Source organism: Corylus avellana, chromosome 6 (assembly GCF_965113065.1).
Source record: "Corylus avellana chromosome 6, dhCorAvel1.hap1.2, whole genome shotgun sequence".
Lineage (NCBI taxonomy): Eukaryota > Viridiplantae > Streptophyta > Magnoliopsida > Fagales > Betulaceae > Corylus > Corylus avellana.
The window spans coordinates 27759412-27778063 of NC_142495.1; the positions used below are offsets into that span (position 1 = coordinate 27759412).

The 18652-nt window shown below is 37.8% G+C and overlaps 3 protein-coding genes and 3 non-coding genes across 7 annotated transcripts; 5 read left to right on the plus strand and 1 right to left on the minus strand.

The window, feature by feature from the left end:
• Positions 1-986: 986 nt before the first annotated feature.
• LOC132187675 (Calcium-dependent lipid-binding (CaLB domain) family protein) lies at positions 987-3203 on the plus strand. Its single transcript, XM_059602066.2, has 5 exons — positions 987-1127; positions 1625-1690; positions 2131-2269; positions 2679-2814; positions 2901-3203. The coding sequence occupies exons 1-5, from the start codon at positions 1061-1063 to the stop codon at positions 2958-2960; spliced, it is 468 nt and encodes a 155-aa protein (XP_059458049.1). The 5' UTR covers positions 987-1060; the 3' UTR covers positions 2961-3203.
• Positions 3204-4329: 1126 nt separating this feature from the next.
• Positions 4330-4402, plus strand: TRNAK-UUU (transfer RNA lysine (anticodon UUU)). Its single transcript has one exon. It is a non-coding gene; the product is annotated as a tRNA-Lys (tRNA).
• Positions 4403-4494: 92 nt separating this feature from the next.
• Positions 4495-4567, plus strand: TRNAK-UUU (transfer RNA lysine (anticodon UUU)). Its single transcript has one exon. It is a non-coding gene; the product is annotated as a tRNA-Lys (tRNA).
• Positions 4568-4661: 94 nt separating this feature from the next.
• TRNAK-UUU (transfer RNA lysine (anticodon UUU)) lies at positions 4662-4734 on the plus strand. The gene has a single exon. It is a non-coding gene; the product is annotated as a tRNA-Lys (tRNA).
• Positions 4735-5282: 548 nt separating this feature from the next.
• LOC132188506 (ternary complex factor MIP1 leucine-zipper protein (Protein of unknown function, DUF547)) lies at positions 5283-8156 on the plus strand. Its single transcript, XM_059602983.2, has 9 exons — positions 5283-5358; positions 5493-5609; positions 5695-6010; positions 6312-6744; positions 6825-6924; positions 7010-7069; positions 7391-7474; positions 7565-7672; positions 7762-8156. Exons 1-9 carry the CDS (start codon positions 5290-5292, stop codon positions 8068-8070), a joined length of 1596 nt encoding a protein of 531 aa, XP_059458966.2. The 5' UTR covers positions 5283-5289; the 3' UTR covers positions 8071-8156.
• A 153-nt stretch (positions 8157-8309) lies between these two features.
• On the minus strand, positions 8310-17191 carry PAT2 (protein affected trafficking 2). Of its 2 annotated transcripts, XM_059600788.2 has the most exons (11): positions 16881-17191; positions 16654-16730; positions 16029-16278; positions 15243-15905; positions 14183-14356; positions 13060-13186; positions 12869-12978; positions 12008-12208; positions 10600-11609; positions 9782-10051; positions 8310-9049 (listed from the first exon to the last, which is right to left on the minus strand). In XM_059600788.2, exons 1-11 carry the CDS (start codon positions 17094-17096, stop codon positions 8680-8682), a joined length of 3468 nt encoding a protein of 1155 aa, XP_059456771.2. In that variant the 5' UTR covers positions 17097-17191; the 3' UTR covers positions 8310-8679. The 2 variants fall into 2 exon arrangements, with proteins under 2 accessions (XP_059456771.2, XP_059456772.2); XM_059600789.2 differs by lacking the exon at positions 16881-17191 and having other exon boundaries at positions 16029-16238; positions 16654-16729.
• Between the last annotated feature and the right edge of the window lie 1461 nt (positions 17192-18652).

The following is an 18652-nucleotide window of genomic DNA, read 5'->3' on the forward strand; positions in this document are numbered from 1 at the left end:
TTTGAGCTGCCTTCGTCTCCGAAGAATTGGAGTCGAAGGCAGTTGGAAAGCCAGGATTGGACCGTGGTTGTGGTCGAAGTCGAAGAGTTTTGGTTGAAAATGAAGAGATTTTTGTTTTTCATCTTCTTCTTCGACAAAGAGTCACCAATGTTGTTGTTTATATATTTAGAGGAAAATTCTCTTATATATATATGAAATTTCGGGAGGGAATAGGGGGCTCAAAACAGCAGTGTGTTTTGAATGAATTTACAGATTCTTCAAAATGGCATAACGTTGTTTCGGACTTAAAAGGTGATGTCGGTGACGTTGGTTTGTAAATGTCGGAAATTTAAAATGGAAGGCGATTTGTGCAGGTTGGAAAATCAGTAGTTTGCACAGCTCTATTCTCATGAGATGGCTTACATATTAATTGGACCCTAGAACAAATGATTCAACCACTCTTTTATCCTCTACTATTCTATCTAGGTGCCAATTAACTTTTAGATTTTGATAGAGGTCGCTTTGAGCCATCGAAGCAACCTCAACATATCGAGATTGGGTCAATTTGGAATTTCGAGCTCTCTCTGGCTAGAGATGCTTGTTTGGCCCCCCCATGTTTGACATTCGTGTAATATGGCGATTTAGGATATGGAAATGGCCATGCTCAGTGGTGGCAAATTGAAATAAAAAAACGTTTGCAGGTATTTATAAAATGTTTTTAACCAAAGTGTATAAATGAATTTAATTTTTAACTGGTTTATGTCATGTGAATTTGTTAAGAGTGCTGATGCCATTCGAAGTACAATAAAATATAAATTAGCCGACGGTCCACAAGTAGCATTCACACGATGGCTGCGCCCCAAACGTGGCGGCCACTTGATATTACCTAGTATTATTAGTCTATTGGAGGAGGAAACCCATAAGCTGGCCAAATCGCCGGTCTTTGTTCATTTTTAGATCTTGACCGCCCGTCATTCAACTACCCATCACAAGTCTTCGATATGAACCATGATATACAAAGTCTTCTTGAGACACAACTTGTCAAAACTGAAATTTCAGAGACAGAGAGAGAGAGAGAGAGATGGCAATCGGGACATTGGAGGTGCTGCTGGTGAATGCAAAAGGCCTTGGAGACACTGATTTCCTAGGTATAATTTATGTATATTTTCATTTTTTTCATTTTTTCCTCTTTTTTGCTGGTATTCCAAGCTTGATATAAAAGACCATGCAGCACTCTGGAATGGCATTCATAAATTACCAGACAGATTCATGGGTTTCCTCGAATTGTTTTCTCTTTCATTCTTTGATTCAATATCTTCTTGGTTTTCTTTGTTTGTTTGTTTTTTTCTTTTTGGGTAATTTTTGTTTCTTTGTTTCATTCTTCTTCTCGTTTGCTGTTTTATCGATTAAAATGCAGAGTATGTTTCGACTTCCTTCAAGCTAACATAAATTTATCGCATGAACTGGGTCGTCTACCAGGCCATCAATGTCAACTATCATCGAACATCTATAAATTTATTATTTCGGTTTTCAGCTCATTGATCACGATACGATGCCGTCCCATTCTTTCAAGTCAACCCTGACCATTTATTTGATTTAACCTTTTTTTTTTTGTGTGTGTGTGTGTGTAATATATATATGGCAGATCGTATGGATCCTTATGTTCTGATACAATACAAAAGCCAAGAGCGCAAGAGCAGTGTGGCCCGAGGTTAGTTCTTTCTAGCTTCCCACTCACATTGAATATAAAATAGGACAAAGTTTCTATCAATTTTTGTCGGAGGAAATTTGTTTAAAAGATCAGTGACAGGGGACGGTAGTATATGGTATTGCAGAGTATTGCCCTTAGAAAATAGACAACCAAACTGGATTTTGTTAACCTAATTGAAATTTATCTACTCTCGTCAATTAGATAATGACTGGTCAATTAGTTTAGTCATAATAAACACTCCCCCAAGAACTAAGGCAAAAACTTTCAGATATGCTGCCTTTCTAGGTTCAGCCCCTTTTACAGAACAAAAAATACTTGGAAAACTACAGTTTTTATGACAACCCCCTTACATTTTAGTAGATTACGTAGTAAGAAACCTATAGTAAAAGTTGTAATAACCCCTAAAAAATGCTCTTTATAGAAATGTATGAGTGGTGCAGGTCAAGGTGGAAGTCCGGCGTGGAACGAGAAATTTACATTTAGGGTAGAGTATCCAGGGGAAGGTGACCAATACAAGCTCATTCTCAAAATCTTCGATAAGGACACATTCTCTGTCGATGACTACATTGGACAAGCCACGTAAGACATCATATGTTTCTTATTGACAGTTTATATGTTTTCAAGACTTCCAGAAATACTTCTTCCTTCAGAGGGTACTGTAATTTGTTAAGTTGCTTAAGTAGTGATAAGAGAATTCTACCTGGCTGTAATGGAACAATTCTTACATGCACATGATCTCCGTATACAACGACTTATATGATCGAGGATCTCTTGAAAAGTAGGTTGTAGGTCTCATTTGCTCCAGGCATTTGAGCCTTTCATCTGAAGTTATTCGGAGTAGGTGGGCTCTGTAGTCCGTCCTCTTAAACTACCTGAATTTCACCCACACACTAACGCTAATCTCACCGCTCGCAGCCAAAACAATAGTAGATGTAAATGTCTTATTTCTCTGATTTTTGTCTACATCAATTTTTTTTTCCATGTGAAGCATCTACGTGGAGGATTTATTGGCGGTGGGAGTGGAGAAGGGAGCTTCTGAAGTGCATCCTCGCAAGTACAGCGTGGTGAAAAGTGACCAAACTTATTGTGGAGAGATTCAAGTTGGTGTCACTTTCACCCAAAAGGTACTTCTAGATCTTCTCAGCTTGTGATATATAGCTGGTTGCTTTGTTTATAACATGGCAACCTTCTGGTTTGTTGGATTTTGTAGGTAGAAGAGAAGTATGATGGAGAAGAGCTTGGGGGATGGAAGCAAAGCCGCCAATACTAGTTCCATTGTCAGTTTGGTCCACATACATGGAACATATTTACAGCAGAGATAATGTTGTTGTCAAAGTTTTTCAGTTGCTTCTTCAAAGTTCAAACTAGATATACATGCTAAAGCAACAATAAATAAAAGTTCAGCATTAATAGATTAAATCTCCTCTCAAAACTAGTTTGGAGGAAAATTATGTCCTTGTTTTTGTATCTATTTAAGAAGTCGTGAAATTCCAAATCTGAAATTAGAATACTACCAACATATTTTGATTTACATCCAACATCGATTCTATTTAAGAAGTATTGCATTTTTGGACTTGGCTCGGCTGAAAACACACATGTTCAAACTTAGGTCACAAAGTCCTTAACTAAGCCCTTAACAAGTACTCAAATTACTCGGGTTGGGTATGTTTTTTTTAAAAGAAATTCCCAGAAAGAAAAATTCATTAATAACTCATTCACTATTTTCATTCACAAAGAGCGGAATTGCTTTAAGCTAAGCCTACACTTCTCTCCTTGCAAAAATCAATTGGCTTCCCCTTTTATAAATAACACTTTCTGTTGAATAGACCCATAAAATGGAATAATTATTTCATAAGAATAACCCCTATTTATTTGATAAATACCTCTTCATAGGAATAGTTATTCCATGAGAATTAACTATTTCCTTCCAAAAATGAATACCTATTTCTCTAAAAAAAAAAAGAGAAATAGCTATTCCTTAAAGAATAGACAAAGATTAGCTTTTATTTTTAAAATATATATATATAGAGCTTAGAAAAATAAGAAATGAGCTTTATTTTCGGTACTTTTAATTCAATTTCAATTATGACATCTTTTTGCTATCAAATTGAGGAATAAGAATACGTATTTCATTCTACCCTCATTCATTATTAATACTAACTATTCATTTTGTAAAATAAAATACCCATTCCGCAAATCAAACAAGGCGCAATTTTTTTTTTTTTTTTTGAAAGAATAAGCAAGCCACCAAATCATTTTAGTTTTTTTAATTTACAAACAAATCTCAAAAAGTTATAAGAAATATAAAAGAAACCACCTCAAAAAACTAAACAAATTTATCTCCCAATCACCTCAAATAGCCACCTGTAAAAGTCAATGTGTGTTTGTACCTTTCGCTTTCTCAATCATTAACATGGCATTCTTTTATGCTCAATTTTGTTGATAAGAGGATATTAAAAAATAATTGTAATCCTAATATTGTATATTTATGGTTGTACCTCTTGCTTAACACCATGCAAATTTCATTGATATTTGAGCGAAATTCTTTTCTCACCACCACAATGTGCAACAAAATTTCATCTCACGGAATGAAATATTCATTTGTAGTTAATATTGTATTTTAATCATGTTTGCATGAAGCCGTCTTAGCTCAGCCGGTAGAGCGCGTGGCTTTTAACCACGTGGTCGTGGGTTCGATTCCCACAGACGGCGAGAACATCTTTCGTTGACCAATTTCCCTTTTTTTATTTAAAAAAAATGAAAACCAACGTCTTAATTATATTAATCAAGCGTAGTGCAAGTAAGCCGTCTTAGCTCAGCTGGTAGAGCGCGTGGCTTTTAACCACGTGGTCGTGGGTTCGATTCCCACAGACGGCGGGATCATCTTTTCTTTCCAAGTTCCCTATTTTCATTATTATAGAAAAATGAAAAATGACGTTTTAATTATGTTAATCAAGTATACAGTAACTAAGCCGTCTTAGCTCAGCTGGTAGAGCGCGTGGCTTTTAACCACGTGGTCGTGGGTTCGATTCCCACAGACGGCGTAAATCAAGAAATTCTTTCTTTAATTGATTTTTTGAAAAAAATTATAGAGAAGGACGTGAAATGACAAAAGTAGGTGCCGTATTTCTCTTTTACTTATTAAAAAAAAAATAATGGACGATCTTTTAACTATTCTTTTTTTTTTTTTTGGATGAACAAGTCGTTGACTTCCCTCCTTTTCGTTGTCAAGTGCCACCCAAATGAAGGAAAGAAAAGAAAGGCTCCTCTGTTCATGGGCTTCACGTCTCCAACCCACCGTTGAAATAAATGTGCCTTCTTGAGTTCATGTGATGGCCATGCACTGCACAAATATACCAACGGTCCAATCACATTCACAGCCAAATGGATTCTTCCACCGCACATTCTCATGTTCTCTGCTCCCCTTTCTTCTCACCCCTGCTTGCACTTCACGTACCTATACAGCTATACTCTAGTCTAGTGGCACCCACGACAGCCACACCAATACGGCAATACTAATCTCTGAGCTCTATATCTTTCATGACTTTTGCTGTCAGATTGTTATATATTATGAGAGTTTCCTTCTCTTTGTTGCCGCAATGAAATTTGAGGACCTACTAATGCAACGAAGCGACGAGCGGCAGAGAAGGCTCGACCTCGAGGAAGAGGTGAGAACAGAGAACTTTTGCTCATTTCCTATCTGGGTATTTGACATTGAAGACGTTTCCAATTCCAATGCAAATAACTTAATTTCCTATCTGGGCCTTGTGCTCATTTCTCACAGCATAATTTGTACATACAGGTCAAGAAGTTACAAGCAGAACTAGATGGGGAACAGGCACTCAACAGGGTTTTGCGCTTTGCACTTCAAGGCCCAGTTTCCTCCCATTTAAGTCTTTCCTCATTGGTTCCACCTCAGGTATATATAGGATCAAATTCATGGCAATAATTATAGTTGAATGGAAGTAGGCTGTGTGCTCAGAGAGGAATGTATACTAATGCAGGTTCAGGTGCTTTTGGAAGAGCTAGCAATGGTGCAGGAAGAAATAACATGGCTGGAGAGAAAAGTTGAGGAACTGAAATTAAGCTTGCATCAAGAAAGGGAAGAGAATGTAGAAAGGGAAATCCAGAACTTCAGAAGGCTGCCAGAAGATAGTCATGACTTGCTATGTGTGCCCGAGAACTGGTCATTGCTTGATGACCAGCGTTCCAGATCACAAAATTATGATGATTTTAGGAAAGAGAGAATCACAAGGCAAAGAAGACTTTCGTTGGGTTCTGTGTCAGAAATCCTTAGCATGTCTTCTACAAGAGCCAATGGTAAACTAAAGATTTTTACCAAGAAGAATGTTCATAAGCCTCCTGCTTACACTAAGGTTTGAGAATCCAAAAAAAAACAAAAAAAACACGTAGTGAGTGAGCCCATTGATCGGATGATCCTCTGTTTACATGATGTCAACATGCTGAAACATGTATATGTATTGGTCCATACAAGAAAATCATGTTTATGTAAATTAAGTTATGTTTATTTATTTGCAAATACATATATATTTCTAGTTTGCTTCCTTCTTTCTTTTCACAATTTATCTTTCCTGTATTCGATTTTGGATGTGATGAACAGAAGAATGTCAAATGTCGAGGAGGCATACCAGGAGATCATTGAATCGATATCATCAACACCATATTAATAAAGAAGCAGCCTTCGAGAAACCAAATGAACTCTCAGAGAAACTAATAAAGTGCCTAATCGGCATATTTCTCGAGCTAAACCAGACATCTCTGGACAGAGAAGGATCAGCTGTAGTTCCAAAGCTTACTCTCCCCTGCACGAAATCAAAAGGCTTCATAGCAAAGACCACATTCAACTCATGCAGAACAGTACCCACATTCCTATTCAATGACACCAACTCGAATCTCGATCCTTATGGCATGTTGCCAGATTTAGATGGCGCTGTCAGGGATGTTGGTCCGTACAAGAACTTCATCCAAATCACAAGAAGCTCAATAGACATCGGCCGGTTCTCAGAGTTCTTACCGGCGATGAGGAAACTGAGGTTAATTTTGCTTCTGGGTATTTGAAACATACTGATAATTAGTAACCGAGTGATATTGTATGTTCTCAACTGTTTGGCAGGGTTTTGATGCGCAAGCTATGCAATGTCAATTTGACATTATTGACCTACAAGCAGAAGCTGGCATTCTGGATCAACATCTACAATGCCTGTATAATGCATGTACCGTAAGACACTCTTAAACCGACAACGTTTTGACTTTTGTGTATGGGAATATAAGTTTACTCTTGATTTTATCGAATTTCAGGCTTTTCTAGAACATGGGCTACCCTCTACAGAGGCCAAACTACTGGCACTTATGAACAAAGTATGTCGATCTATATTTGGTGTGCAAATGCTTGAATTGCTACAACTTGTACTATAAATTTTTTATAAATTTACTTCACTGTCTACATAAGTGTCACAAGGCACAATTTAAGAGTTGTTGGGGGTAATACAATTTTTACTACAATTTTTTTTTATAAACTGACGTTTTTTGCTTAATCGTTTTACTTGGAGTTATGGACTGACGCGTTAATTAGTAAAAGAATTGTAGTTAAAGATGTAATACTTCTATTGGCACTTACGAGAATATATATCCTTTCCAAGTCTTGTGCTGACATAAAAGATGGATCCATTTTTGACTCAGGCAGCAGTGAATGTTGGAGGAATAGTACTGAATGCTTTGGCTATCGAGCATTTTATTCTCCGACATCCATGTGAACCGCAGCAAGTATGTGATGAGATTAATATCTACCTACTTTATCAGAGCTCTTCTGGTTTTTTTTTTTTTTTTAGCTAACGAATTCTATATACTTGCAAGGGCCCAATGGACGAGAAGGAAACACTGCTACGGCATGCTTATGGTTTGGGGTATCCAGAACCCAACGTCACATTTGCCCTCTGCCGGGGCAGTCGGTCCTCCCCAGCAGTAAGTTTAACACAAACAATGTGATCATCTATTTCTAATCACATAAAAGTTCAATAAGGTTGATGAAAGAAAGATCCAATTATGTGCAGTTAAGGGTGTACACCCCAAATGAAGTAGTGAATGAACTGGGCAGGGCAAAAGTGGAATATCTGGAAGCTTCAGTGGGAGTCACCAGCAAGAGAAAGATTGTAGTGCCTAAGCTTTTGCAGTGGCACATGAGAGATTTCGCAGATGGCATGGAATCTCTACTAGAATGGATTTACAGCCAATTGCCGCGTTCTGGGTCATTGAAAAGATTGATGATGGAATGCCTGAATGGGGAAACAAGATCTCATATAACAAAAATGGTAGAAATCCAACCATATGAATCTGAGTTCCGCTACCTAGTGCCTTTCTAAGTGAAGAAGAAATAACAATGTCCCAGCAAGCAAATAATGTGAACATGATTCGACCACAAACAAGCTCGGTATATTAGCTGGTATGACATAAGTGTTATGAAAAGGTGGAAATTGCCACATTACTCTTCTCCTATTATGTATGATAAATACATATAGACCATTTTACGCACTAATTAGGAACAAAGACTCATTTGTACAATAACATGACTGATAAATTATTCAATAAACAAGCGAGAAAAAGAACCAAAATAAAATCACACGCCATTTGTTCAAATAAAGTATAGGAACAAATTTACAGTAGCATAGCCATTGTGTTTACTTGAGCAGTAGAAAGTTCAAAAACACTGAATAAGATATATGCCTTAAGAGCGTCAAGTAGAAACACCTCTTAACAAGAACAAAATAAGAGGCATTTGCGTATGACAACACAAATACAAAGTTCTTTATGCCTATATACAGAAACTGCAGAAAAAAAAGGGTCAAGAATGTTTTAAAACCTGCAATTCAACCACATATTTAAGACAATGAGTCAATTTCTTTGAGTTTTCACCTGTTCTCTTCCCAAACTTGGTGATTAACAGTTCCGCATTTCTTTTCCAAAACGACTAGTTACATGAGGACACCAGAGGACTCGGCCAAGAAATTCACAACTCTGTTCAACAGATTTAAGCCAAATACCGTTTCCTCACAGTTGACTTTTATGGACACTTCCAACGGATTGTGGCATTTTCCTTCAACAGTAATGGTAATCAAGCAGGGAATTGAGTTGCTCAAGATCTCGCTGCTGAACCGTAGGCGTAAACCTGATGCATCGTCAAGGTTGGCAGCAACCGGCATATCCACTGATACAAGGAAAAGATTTGCATTGCCAAGCATCTTCAATGCTAGGCACTCACAGATTACAAGAATGTTGTCTTTTGTTGCTAGGTTCTCATCCTTGCCCTTGTTTAGCTCCTCAACGTGGTCAGTGAACGTGCAACTGTTGTGCATAATAATGCAAGAGAATCCAATTTAGAATATGAAAGATGACCCAATTATTATACAACTAAATAAAACAGCCAGGAGAAAGAGAATGGTCTCCATAACTCCATATATAACCAGATATCTTTATATATGTCATCTTGATGTGTGACAGAGTGGAAAATCACATATTACAATTCATTTTCTTTTCTTTTCTTTTTTTCACAGCAGAAAGAAAAGGATAGGAAGGGGGGATGGTGGCACTTCCTATGCATGGCCAAGGCAACTCTGAGAAGGGTAGACTTCACTGGCCCCATAGAAGCTAGACACCCACCCTAACATGAATGTAACGGGATTATAACCCAAGCATTAAGGAGAACAAGTGCATTTACCATTCATCCACCTGCCACGGCAGTCAGATATTGCAATTTTACATACTACTTTCATTACATCTCATTACCTTTTTTCTTTTTTTCCTTCTTCTGGTTTTGTTTATCTATCCATAGGCATAATTGCCCAATTTGATAACAGAAGAAGAGTCAATGCTGGAGTAGTATTTCCAAACATGTTACTTCTACCTTTACAACTATGTCCAATAGTACAATGGGCCTTATATAGCACTACGAATACTGCATTAACATGAACATCAGGATTTCTGAATCCTATCACCCAACTCCGAGACAGTACAAGGAAAAGGCAACAGCAAAGAAGAAAATAAATAATTATAAGAGGATTCAATATGGTGACTGACCTCCTCACGTATTCAAACATTCCTCGGAGACGAGATTCCTTATCAGTGAAGGCTTGAATATCCATTGTAAGTGGTCTTACAAAGTATCCAATGTCTGGCCGCAACTTAACAGGAAGTTTCTTGCCATTACAAAATAAAGCCAGCTTCAGAGGCAATAGATGATGATGGAAGCGAGCCTGGATAATCCTCTTTTCTGTCTGACCAGGTTCCAGAGAAGTGATCTCTTCCATAGAAACCATATTTGGTGCGTCATTATGGGATGCCAAAAAGCTGCAGCATCAAGATAAGAAGGTTCAAAATGAATTAGTGCTTTAAAGGTCAGTATGTAAGATACAAGGAGAGGTTGGGGGCAGGGGAGGAAAAAATTAAGGTCACTGATACTTTTGAGACTATACCAATCATAAACGGTTTATGTGAAACTACAGTCATGGTGGCTGAAACTCAGGTGGATCTGGTGACCGTTAACAATTAAGACAACAGTTTAAAATCTTTGAAAATCTACCAAACTCAAACTTTTACACTCAGTGATATAACTGCACTCTTTGACCTTTTATAAATAATCAAACATTAATAAAATAGAGTTTCTACCTGGGATAACCAGCTTAGAGACAGACATGTTAGCACTTATAGAAATCACATCTAACCTCAAGTTTTTAACATCTCCAATGACATTCAAAGACATTCAACCAATGACATGAGAAACATCTCTAGGAACATCATATTACAAGACTTTCCTTGCATCTAAATACTTAGACACTCAACCTTGAAAGCGCAAAAAGAACTGGCAACATTCATTGACAAGTATGGATAGCAATCACCTGTCAGTAGCAACCAATGTTTGATCTGCAGAATTGGAGCCTTTGGAAGAATCCTCATCTTCTAAAATTATGTCTGACATGGGCTCCGAAGAACAATTTTTGAAGAAAGCTTCTACACCTACAAGATGAAGGGATACGGTTGAAACTTCAGATGAAAATGAATAATCCACCTTCAAGCCATTTCCATTTGCGGGATCTAAGAGTGTGTAGCTCTTCGTTTTAACTCGGTGCCCAATATCCCTGATGGAGATTCTTGCAGTAGATCCGCAGACTTGACTTTGTTCAGATGTACTCATATTGGATAAACCAGGCTGGTCATTCAACCAGGATTCAAGACCTCTCTTCGATATCAATTCCCCCAAATCAGCAGACCCGGACTGAGAAACTCCTTTCTCATTTTCACAAGCATTGCCAACATCTGAAATCTGAATCAGTGGATCATCATTGTCATCGCCTTCATTTACAGAACCAGTCTCATCACTGCCACCACTAACACTCGAGCGAGTAATAGAATGTTCAGAACTATAATCGGAAGCACTTTCCTGATCTAAAGACGCAGATACAGATTCAGGATCATCTGTGTCATAGGATTCACTATTTCTGGCTCTCTCTAAGGTATTTGATCCTTTATCCACATTTGAGAGGTCAAAGTCATCAAGTAACAAACTACACGGCTTTGGAAGGGGTTCATACCCTGGAGCTGCATGGAGAACTATCTGTGAAAGAGAACCAGGAAGATAAAATCGGTGGTTCATGGGTTCAGGTGACACTGGCTTCATCTGTCCTCCAAATATGTGTTCTGCAATTACACGTGACGGCTCCTTTTTTTGAGGTAGACTATTAATTTCTTCCTCCAGTCCTCGAGAACCTAAATTGCATGAAAAAAATTTCTTTATAAAACGTGCACGGTCACGAGCATCGTAGTTCAAGTCACACTCAGCCAGTTCAAGCACATAACTTAGAACTCTTTTGAAACTCCACAGATCTTCCCCTTCTGCACATAATAAGACCTGTAGAAAAGGCCAGTTGATAAAGCATGGTTTTCTCAAAAGCAGCAAAATCAAACAAGTCAAAATCGTTTAATTTCAAGAACTCCAGAAGAAGCACCAGGGGCATTCGTGATTCACACATTTATAGAGAGAGAGAGAGAGAGAGGGGGGGGGGGGGGGGGGGAGAAGAGAAGAAGCATTCATACCAATGGAAAACGTAATGGTAGCAACAATGGTGATTTAAATGACAACTCTCTTGTTAATCCAACCAAGGGAAATCATGGAATCTCTTGTTAATCCAAACACTGGATCACAGCCTTAGTAGATTAAATCAATGAGGTGGGGTGGAGGCAGGGGACACATTAAGCTAAAAAATCTTCTCGAGAGAGTAAAAGTGGTAGAAGAGTTGTCCTTAATACCTTCACAATAGAATTTAGTATCTGAAGCTTTGTTTCCAATGCTTCTGAAGGAAAGTGCGAAGCAAGATACTTAAGTACTGTCGTTAACATCCTCGGTATTGTATCCCCTAAAGAGCTATACTCCCCTACCATCCAAATAATCATTGCACGGGCTGCAGGTACCTTGAATGAATCCAAACGCCGAATCAACTGAATTATAACCTGTAGAAAATAAAAGGAGTTTACTTATGAATTGACATGATCACACATATGATTATTTCGAAGAACATATATGTCAATGATACATACACATAACTAGCATATGTGCTGTAGTGACCAAACCACGATGAAATGAGGAGAATTTTTTGAATTAGTTGTTAAGAGGACATAGATTAACCCATCTCAACTAATTGACAAAAAATAACATATAACATAGAAGTAGAATTGCCATAGAGGTGGATATATACTGTCATATGACAGTTCAACAGACAAGGTGATGTACGGGCCAGGGCTATACCCCAGTGTATAAACTCAACTATAAGATAGATGCAGAAAGAATTAACCAGTAACATTCCTAGAAGGCATTAAAGGCCATTGACATGCCTATACTAATGCAATGATATACCAAGGCTCTCCTTCAATGTTTCAATTTAAATATGCAACTAATGTTGTAAGTAGTTATGGAATGATAACATAAATTGGTAACTTGTGACATGAGGAGAAGTTCAAAATGCTAGAAAACTATAATGAATAGCAGAAAAGATTAGCATGGAGCACCTCCAAGCAACATGAGATCCAAAAGTACAACAAATGCAAACATTGAAACAACAGGGCAATGTTTGTGACATGAAAGCATCTTGACAACAGAAAAGTAAAGTGTACCTTCTCATGACTGCTTGGATCTTGCTTTATGATTGACTTAATGGACATTATTACTTGAATCAAAATATCCGCTTCTCCCTCCACAGATCCAGAGTCACCAGACACAAATTCTGCATAGTTGTATTGCTTTTAACAAACAAGAAAAACATTTTTTTCAAAGGACGCTAGAAAACAAGGGGCAGGCAACAGACCCTGTCTAGTCAGAGCTAAAAGCCCTTCCAAGCATGTGTTTGCCATTTTTGGGAGTAGTTGTGCACATAAACCAATTGCAGCAACAGTATCAGCAGCAAATCTCCTGTCTGGATCTCTAATATAATCCTAGCAACACACTAAAAGATAAGCATCAAGTCATGCACTAAAACCCATGAAGATGAACAAGACATAATGATTGGATCGAACAAAAATACAAATTACAAAATACTTTTTCAGACAATCCAAACAACAGCAAAACAATTACACATGAAGAGTGTGCAGTGAGTTGTAAGTTGTCCATATATGATGACTTTAACAGTTGATCAACCACTTCAAGATTGTCCAAGGATTGTCTTAGACATGACCTTAGTGTCACAAAAAGGAAAGCATTAAAACAGATTCCTTCAGATACTGCTCCCACCTACTCAATCTTTTCTCAACGTTAGCCAAAAATTTATATTTGTTTACCGTCCCTTAGGAAGCAGATCTGAAAACTTTTTTACTTTAACTGATGAATGTGTTCCAGTGTCTGTCCAATCAATGGTATGGTTAGATTATAGTCTTTTAAAAGGGAGAAATTAAAAAGCAAAGCAGCAAGCAAAGTTCCACACAGATTGACAGTATCAAGGTCATGTAGCAGTTAGCATAACATGCAGGAAAACGAAACCATTTGCAAATCACATCTTACTCATGAATCCTGCACCACTTGTTTGTACACAACCTTAATTTTATTTCGAAAGCTACAATCAAACTTAATTTTATTCTAAAGCTGTATTGCCTGATTAAAATTCTCATTACAGAAAAAAACGAACACATCTTTGTCTAACATGTCACAGACTTCAGTTTATATGTGGATTACCCTACTTTAATAAGCCCTCTTTCTCCCTAAACTAAGAACCGTAAAGAAATTACTCAAGACAACATTTTGATGTGGTAAGTAATTTAATCACAGTAAAGCCCAAAAATTACAGCAAAGCCAACAAAAAGTTTGAAATATGATCACCAATCCATCTGATATAAATGGACAAAAACCCCAACATTGACAAAACTTCCTCCAAAAGGCAGTCACCTATCTATTAGAGATTAATTTGCAAAGACCATCAAACAAATAGGGAAGTATACCTGAAACTCTTTAAAAATAAATGAAATGGATGAATCTGTAGCAATGGAAGACAGTATCTCAAGCTTCAGAGCTTTTATTTGATATGAATCTGAAGAACATATGAAGAAGTCTTCAAAGTGTGGAGCAAAGAGAGAAGGCATTGCTTTGGCAAAGACTTGAATGTTGCAGAGGACCTGCAAAAGTAAATTGATATAAACCATCCTTACCATCTTAGATACCATGCTGAAAATGTAGAATAAACAAAATTCAATATCTGAATTGGATAAAAGCAATATCTACTGCCATGATGCATAAGCATTGAAGCAACTCCAATACTATGGCTTACTAACTTCCAGAGAACCTTGAAAAGTTATGCATAGGTATCGTCCACATCATCTAATACACTTCATGGAATTGCACCAACCAACAGTAAGCACTCAAAAGTCACAACCATTCAAAACACCATAAGCTCATAGAGTTTTAAAGCAAATGTACTCACATATGTCCTTAAATGAAGGTGTGTTATACATGCCAAGGTTGATATACATAAAAAGATGAAGGAACTTAACCCACACTTTTCAGTATATGCTACGCAACAAATAGAGATGTGAAAGGATTTCATGCATTTCAATCTTAAATCAAACAACCAAAAAAGAATTATTTCCTGAATAAGTTCAAGTCCAAAATTTACAAATGATTTTCTTTTTCTTACACTGCATTTCCATTCTTCACAATCTTATTTCCCTCCCTCTTCCAAAATGGAGTTCGGTGATATAAAATGATTGTGACAGACACACCTTCCTACTTGAGGCTTCAGCAAACCGGCCACCTTTCATTACCTCATATGACAGCCTATTTTAACATAGTAGCTTCTCAAATAATGTACCCAAAAAGCCTAGGCTATAAGATATTTGAAAATCAATATATTTTGTTGTTCATTAAAATAGAATACTACACAAACTCCTTACAAGAAAGCCATAAGTTATACATATAAGTAGACATGCACATCAACGAGCAATACAAATAGAAGGAACATGTGAAATATACATACACCAATTAGTTCAAGGAAATGTAAAGTACCACATATTTCGAGGAACTTGATGATCTCAGGACAAACAAGAGTGGTTTGACAATTCTTTTGACATCCTCCCTTGGTGCCATTATCCAATGTACACCAGCAGCTGCAAGTACCACTGCACTATTATTGCTCCATAACAATGGGGACGTACACTGCAGCAGGATCTTCACATCATTGTTACTTTTTCCAGAAGTAAATTGTGAAACATTCAGTTCAGAAGGACCCCTATTTGTGTAACTTAACCGGGATAAGTATTCATCCGGCCCTTCAATATAACACCTGCAGACCATTTTTACAAATTCTGAGACATTATTCCCACTCATGTCAGCATCTAATCCAAAGTCATTATCCTCGCTCACATATCCAGTGTCTTCATTTACTGAAATTTTGGTAGCTGAACCATCATTTTCTGAATTGGAACTCTCCATACAGTGCAAAGAAAACATAAGGGACTCTTTAACAAGCCCATGCCTTGCTATTACAAAACGAAAAAGGATCCCAATTAAGACTATCTGCCCCCACTCTTCCACGTCGGGAAGAATCTCACATAACCTTTGATAATTTCGTCCAATCAGAGAAAAATTATTTGGACAAATAGAAGCAAATGAAGCAGCTGCAGCTCCAAGTACTCCAGGGGAATGGTCATTTAACAATATCCCAACAATCTGCATAGGGCATAAAACCAGCGACAAAAACCCTTTCAATTTATTTTTCCCCCTGAAATATCTACTTCTCAAAGATAAGAAATGGGGAAAAGATATTATCAGTTAAAATATAAGTTACCGGACCTCCTCAATTGCAGAGGTATGTTCCTCTAGGCGCAAATCATACAGTTTGGGAAGTGCATTTGCTGCAGATTTTCTAACATAAACAGAAGGATCTCTTGCACACTTTCCTACAGCCACCAGAACAAGAGGTGCAATTACATGTAGCCGGATTCCTGCCATGGTACGAAGCGCCCACCCCCTCACCAATGGATTTGGATCCCCCAAGTCCTTCTGGAAATAGTTAATAGATAGCAACGCTTCATTTGGACGCCTAAATGACCAAATAATAAGTAGAAGTAAGTAATGCCAAGTACCCAAACACGCTGCCCGTTAACTCTAAACACCATCTACATGCTTGCATAGAATCAAATAGAGCATAAGTTCAAAATCCATCCACAAAGCCATATCCTAGCCTCACTGGTGCAGAAACCAAATTAAATTGATTTTAAGCCCGAGATAATGAAAAATTATATTTAATCATCAATTTTAACCACCTAGTAAACAGTGTATGTGTGCGCATAGACAATGAACATGCATTTAGTCAACCTCGCAAAGATCCAGAAACTACCATAATTAAAACAAAACGAATGCATAAATCCTTTAAAATTTGAAGAAATTAGTGCCTGAAATTAACCAGTTAACGTACTTTTCAGCGTAATGCAGCAGGTACAAGTACACAAGCTTCTTCACGTCCAATGACTGAGACGCCACGTTTTTAACAACCTGTAATTCCATTTACAAAACTAAGTAAATAATAATAATAATAATAAAATTTACACAATTCACGGACCATTACAATACTAACTAAGCACTGGAGATTAGTTATGATTTTCAGAGCCAAACAGAGGAAAAAGCGTAAATCAAGTGAGCGACCTGGGGGAAGAAATTGGAGACGTCGAATCCCTGAGCGATGAGAGCGAGCAAACGCTTGAGGGCCTCGCATTTCTCGGAGTCGAACCTGCTGTCGAGGAGCGGTGCGATGTTGACGTCCTCCGGGTCATCGTAGAGGTGGGCGTCCGTTCCGATCCGGAACACCATCGTTGACGCCTTGCTCAGAGTCTCCGCCGTGGCTCCGAATTGAGGGAACATTTTGATTCCGATTCCGAGCTTGGAGAGATTTCTCTGTTTCTTTTCTCTCTTCTAAACGGGGCAGCTGGACATGGCTTGCTAATTCAGTCTGTTTGGCTGCGGGACTAGCAGACTCTCGTTACGGCCTAGAGCTTGCTATATTTGTTGCTGGATTGGTCGATATAGCCGGACGAGGCCAGCCTGACATGTGGATGGACCAAAATATCAGGCCCAGGTTGAACTGGCTGGGCTGGTCTGGTCTGGGCTGAGGTCTCCTATTTTTGTTCATTCTCTTATAAATTTAGAAAATTAAAAATGTATGAGAAACAAGCCAGGATGCGTATATATGGCTCTAGCGGGGAACAAACACTTTTTTGTTTTTTTTGGGATAACTGATAATTGAGCTTCGTTAAACAAACATAAAAAAATAATTGAGCTTCATTAAACAAACTTATATATAATTTTTTTGAAAAAAATTAATTTTTTGAAGCTTACAAAGGCTTCAACAAATTTAAAATAATTTAGCCTTGTCTTTTGCGTCTATAGACGCCAGCCGCTCCTCCATCGGACCTCCACAAGCCGGAACGTGAGGTACATGAGCCAACGAGTGGATCTCATTCGCTCATGTGTGTCGGTCACGCGCCAATGCGTGGAGCTTCTTCTGCGCTTTGCGTGTGACTCTACACCGCCACTTCTCCTAGTTTTCAGTGGTGGTTTCTGGTCTCCTGATTGCCATTGCCGGCGCGTAGTCTTCACGCTCCAAAGCATTGTTCGCACTGGTCGGGCTTACTCCGTCTCCTCCTTTGTTAGCGTTGTTTTGTGGGTTTATTTCTCGTTTTATTAGTACTATTTTTAAATTTTCTTGTAATTTTGTTGTTTTTTCTTGTGTATCTGTGCTGAAATTTTCTTCTGTCAGCTTTAAACTGTTCCTCATCAATGTTTTCTTTGTTGTTGTTGTTGTGACTATCCTTTGGGGTGTGCTGCAACAGTTTTCTTGATTGTACCATTTATGGTGCACCTTCACAAACCATCTCTTTAGGTAGCCAGGTTTCTTGGTTGTATTAAGAAGTTATAAGGCTGCGTCATTTATTTGATGCATTTCTTTTTATTTTCTGTTTACCTACTCTGATGAGAACGTTTTGGGGCTTATTGTTGGGTTGCCCAACCTGTTGATGTTGTGCTCCCCTCCCCTGTTTTCCCATATTTGCTCAAAAAAAAAAATGAGGTCCTTCACACATGCCTCATGGTAAGGCCGGCTCAGGCCTTAGGCGAGTTAGGCCCTCGCCTAGGGCCCCCAATTTAATAAGGCCTAAAAAAAAATTTTTGAGTTAAAAAAAATTTTATTTTTGACCAAAAAAAAAAATTGAAGGCCCAAATGTTATTTAATAGGGCCTAAAAATTTTTTTTATCCAAATTTAATGCCTCAATTTAATAAGACCCCAATTAATAAGCTCACTATAAATTTTTAAAATAATTCAAAAAATAAATTAAAAAAGGACAAAGCATTAAAGCCTTATACATCATTACGCCAATTCCCTAAAGCTCCTGATGCTACAGTACACGCCTACATCATTCAT

What these genes read in the sequence shown, in the direction of transcription:
- LOC132187675 (XM_059602066.2), top strand. Translation starts at nt 1,061, where the DNA reads ATGGCAATCGGGACATTGGAGGTGCTGCTGGTGAATGCAAAAGGCCTT. An exon ending in TGGAGACACTGATTTCCTAG is followed by an intron (nt 1,128 to 1,624) that starts GTATAATTTATG and finishes TATATATGGCAG; the next exon opens with ATCGTATGGATCCTTATGTT. An exon ending in CAAGAGCAGTGTGGCCCGAG is followed by an intron (nt 1,691 to 2,130) that starts GTTAGTTCTTTC and finishes TGAGTGGTGCAG; the next exon opens with GTCAAGGTGGAAGTCCGGCG.
- PAT2 (XM_059600788.2), bottom strand. Translation starts at nt 17,096, where the DNA reads ATGTTCCCTCAATTCGGAGCCACGGCGGAGACTCTGAGCAAGGCGTCA. An exon ending in TTTAGCTCTGACTAGACAGG is followed by an intron (nt 12,979 to 13,059) that starts GTCTGTTGCCTG and finishes ACAACTATGCAG; the next exon opens with AATTTGTGTCTGGTGACTCT. An exon ending in TACTAAATTCTATTGTGAAG is followed by an intron (nt 11,610 to 12,007) that starts GTATTAAGGACA and finishes CCTTTTCTACAG; the next exon opens with GTCTTATTATGTGCAGAAGG.
- LOC132188506 (XM_059602983.2), top strand. Translation starts at nt 5,290, where the DNA reads ATGAAATTTGAGGACCTACTAATGCAACGAAGCGACGAGCGGCAGAGA. An exon ending in TACTGGCACTTATGAACAAA is followed by an intron (nt 7,070 to 7,390) that starts GTATGTCGATCT and finishes TTTTTGACTCAG; the next exon opens with GCAGCAGTGAATGTTGGAGG. An exon ending in GCAGTCGGTCCTCCCCAGCA is followed by an intron (nt 7,673 to 7,761) that starts GTAAGTTTAACA and finishes AATTATGTGCAG; the next exon opens with TTAAGGGTGTACACCCCAAA.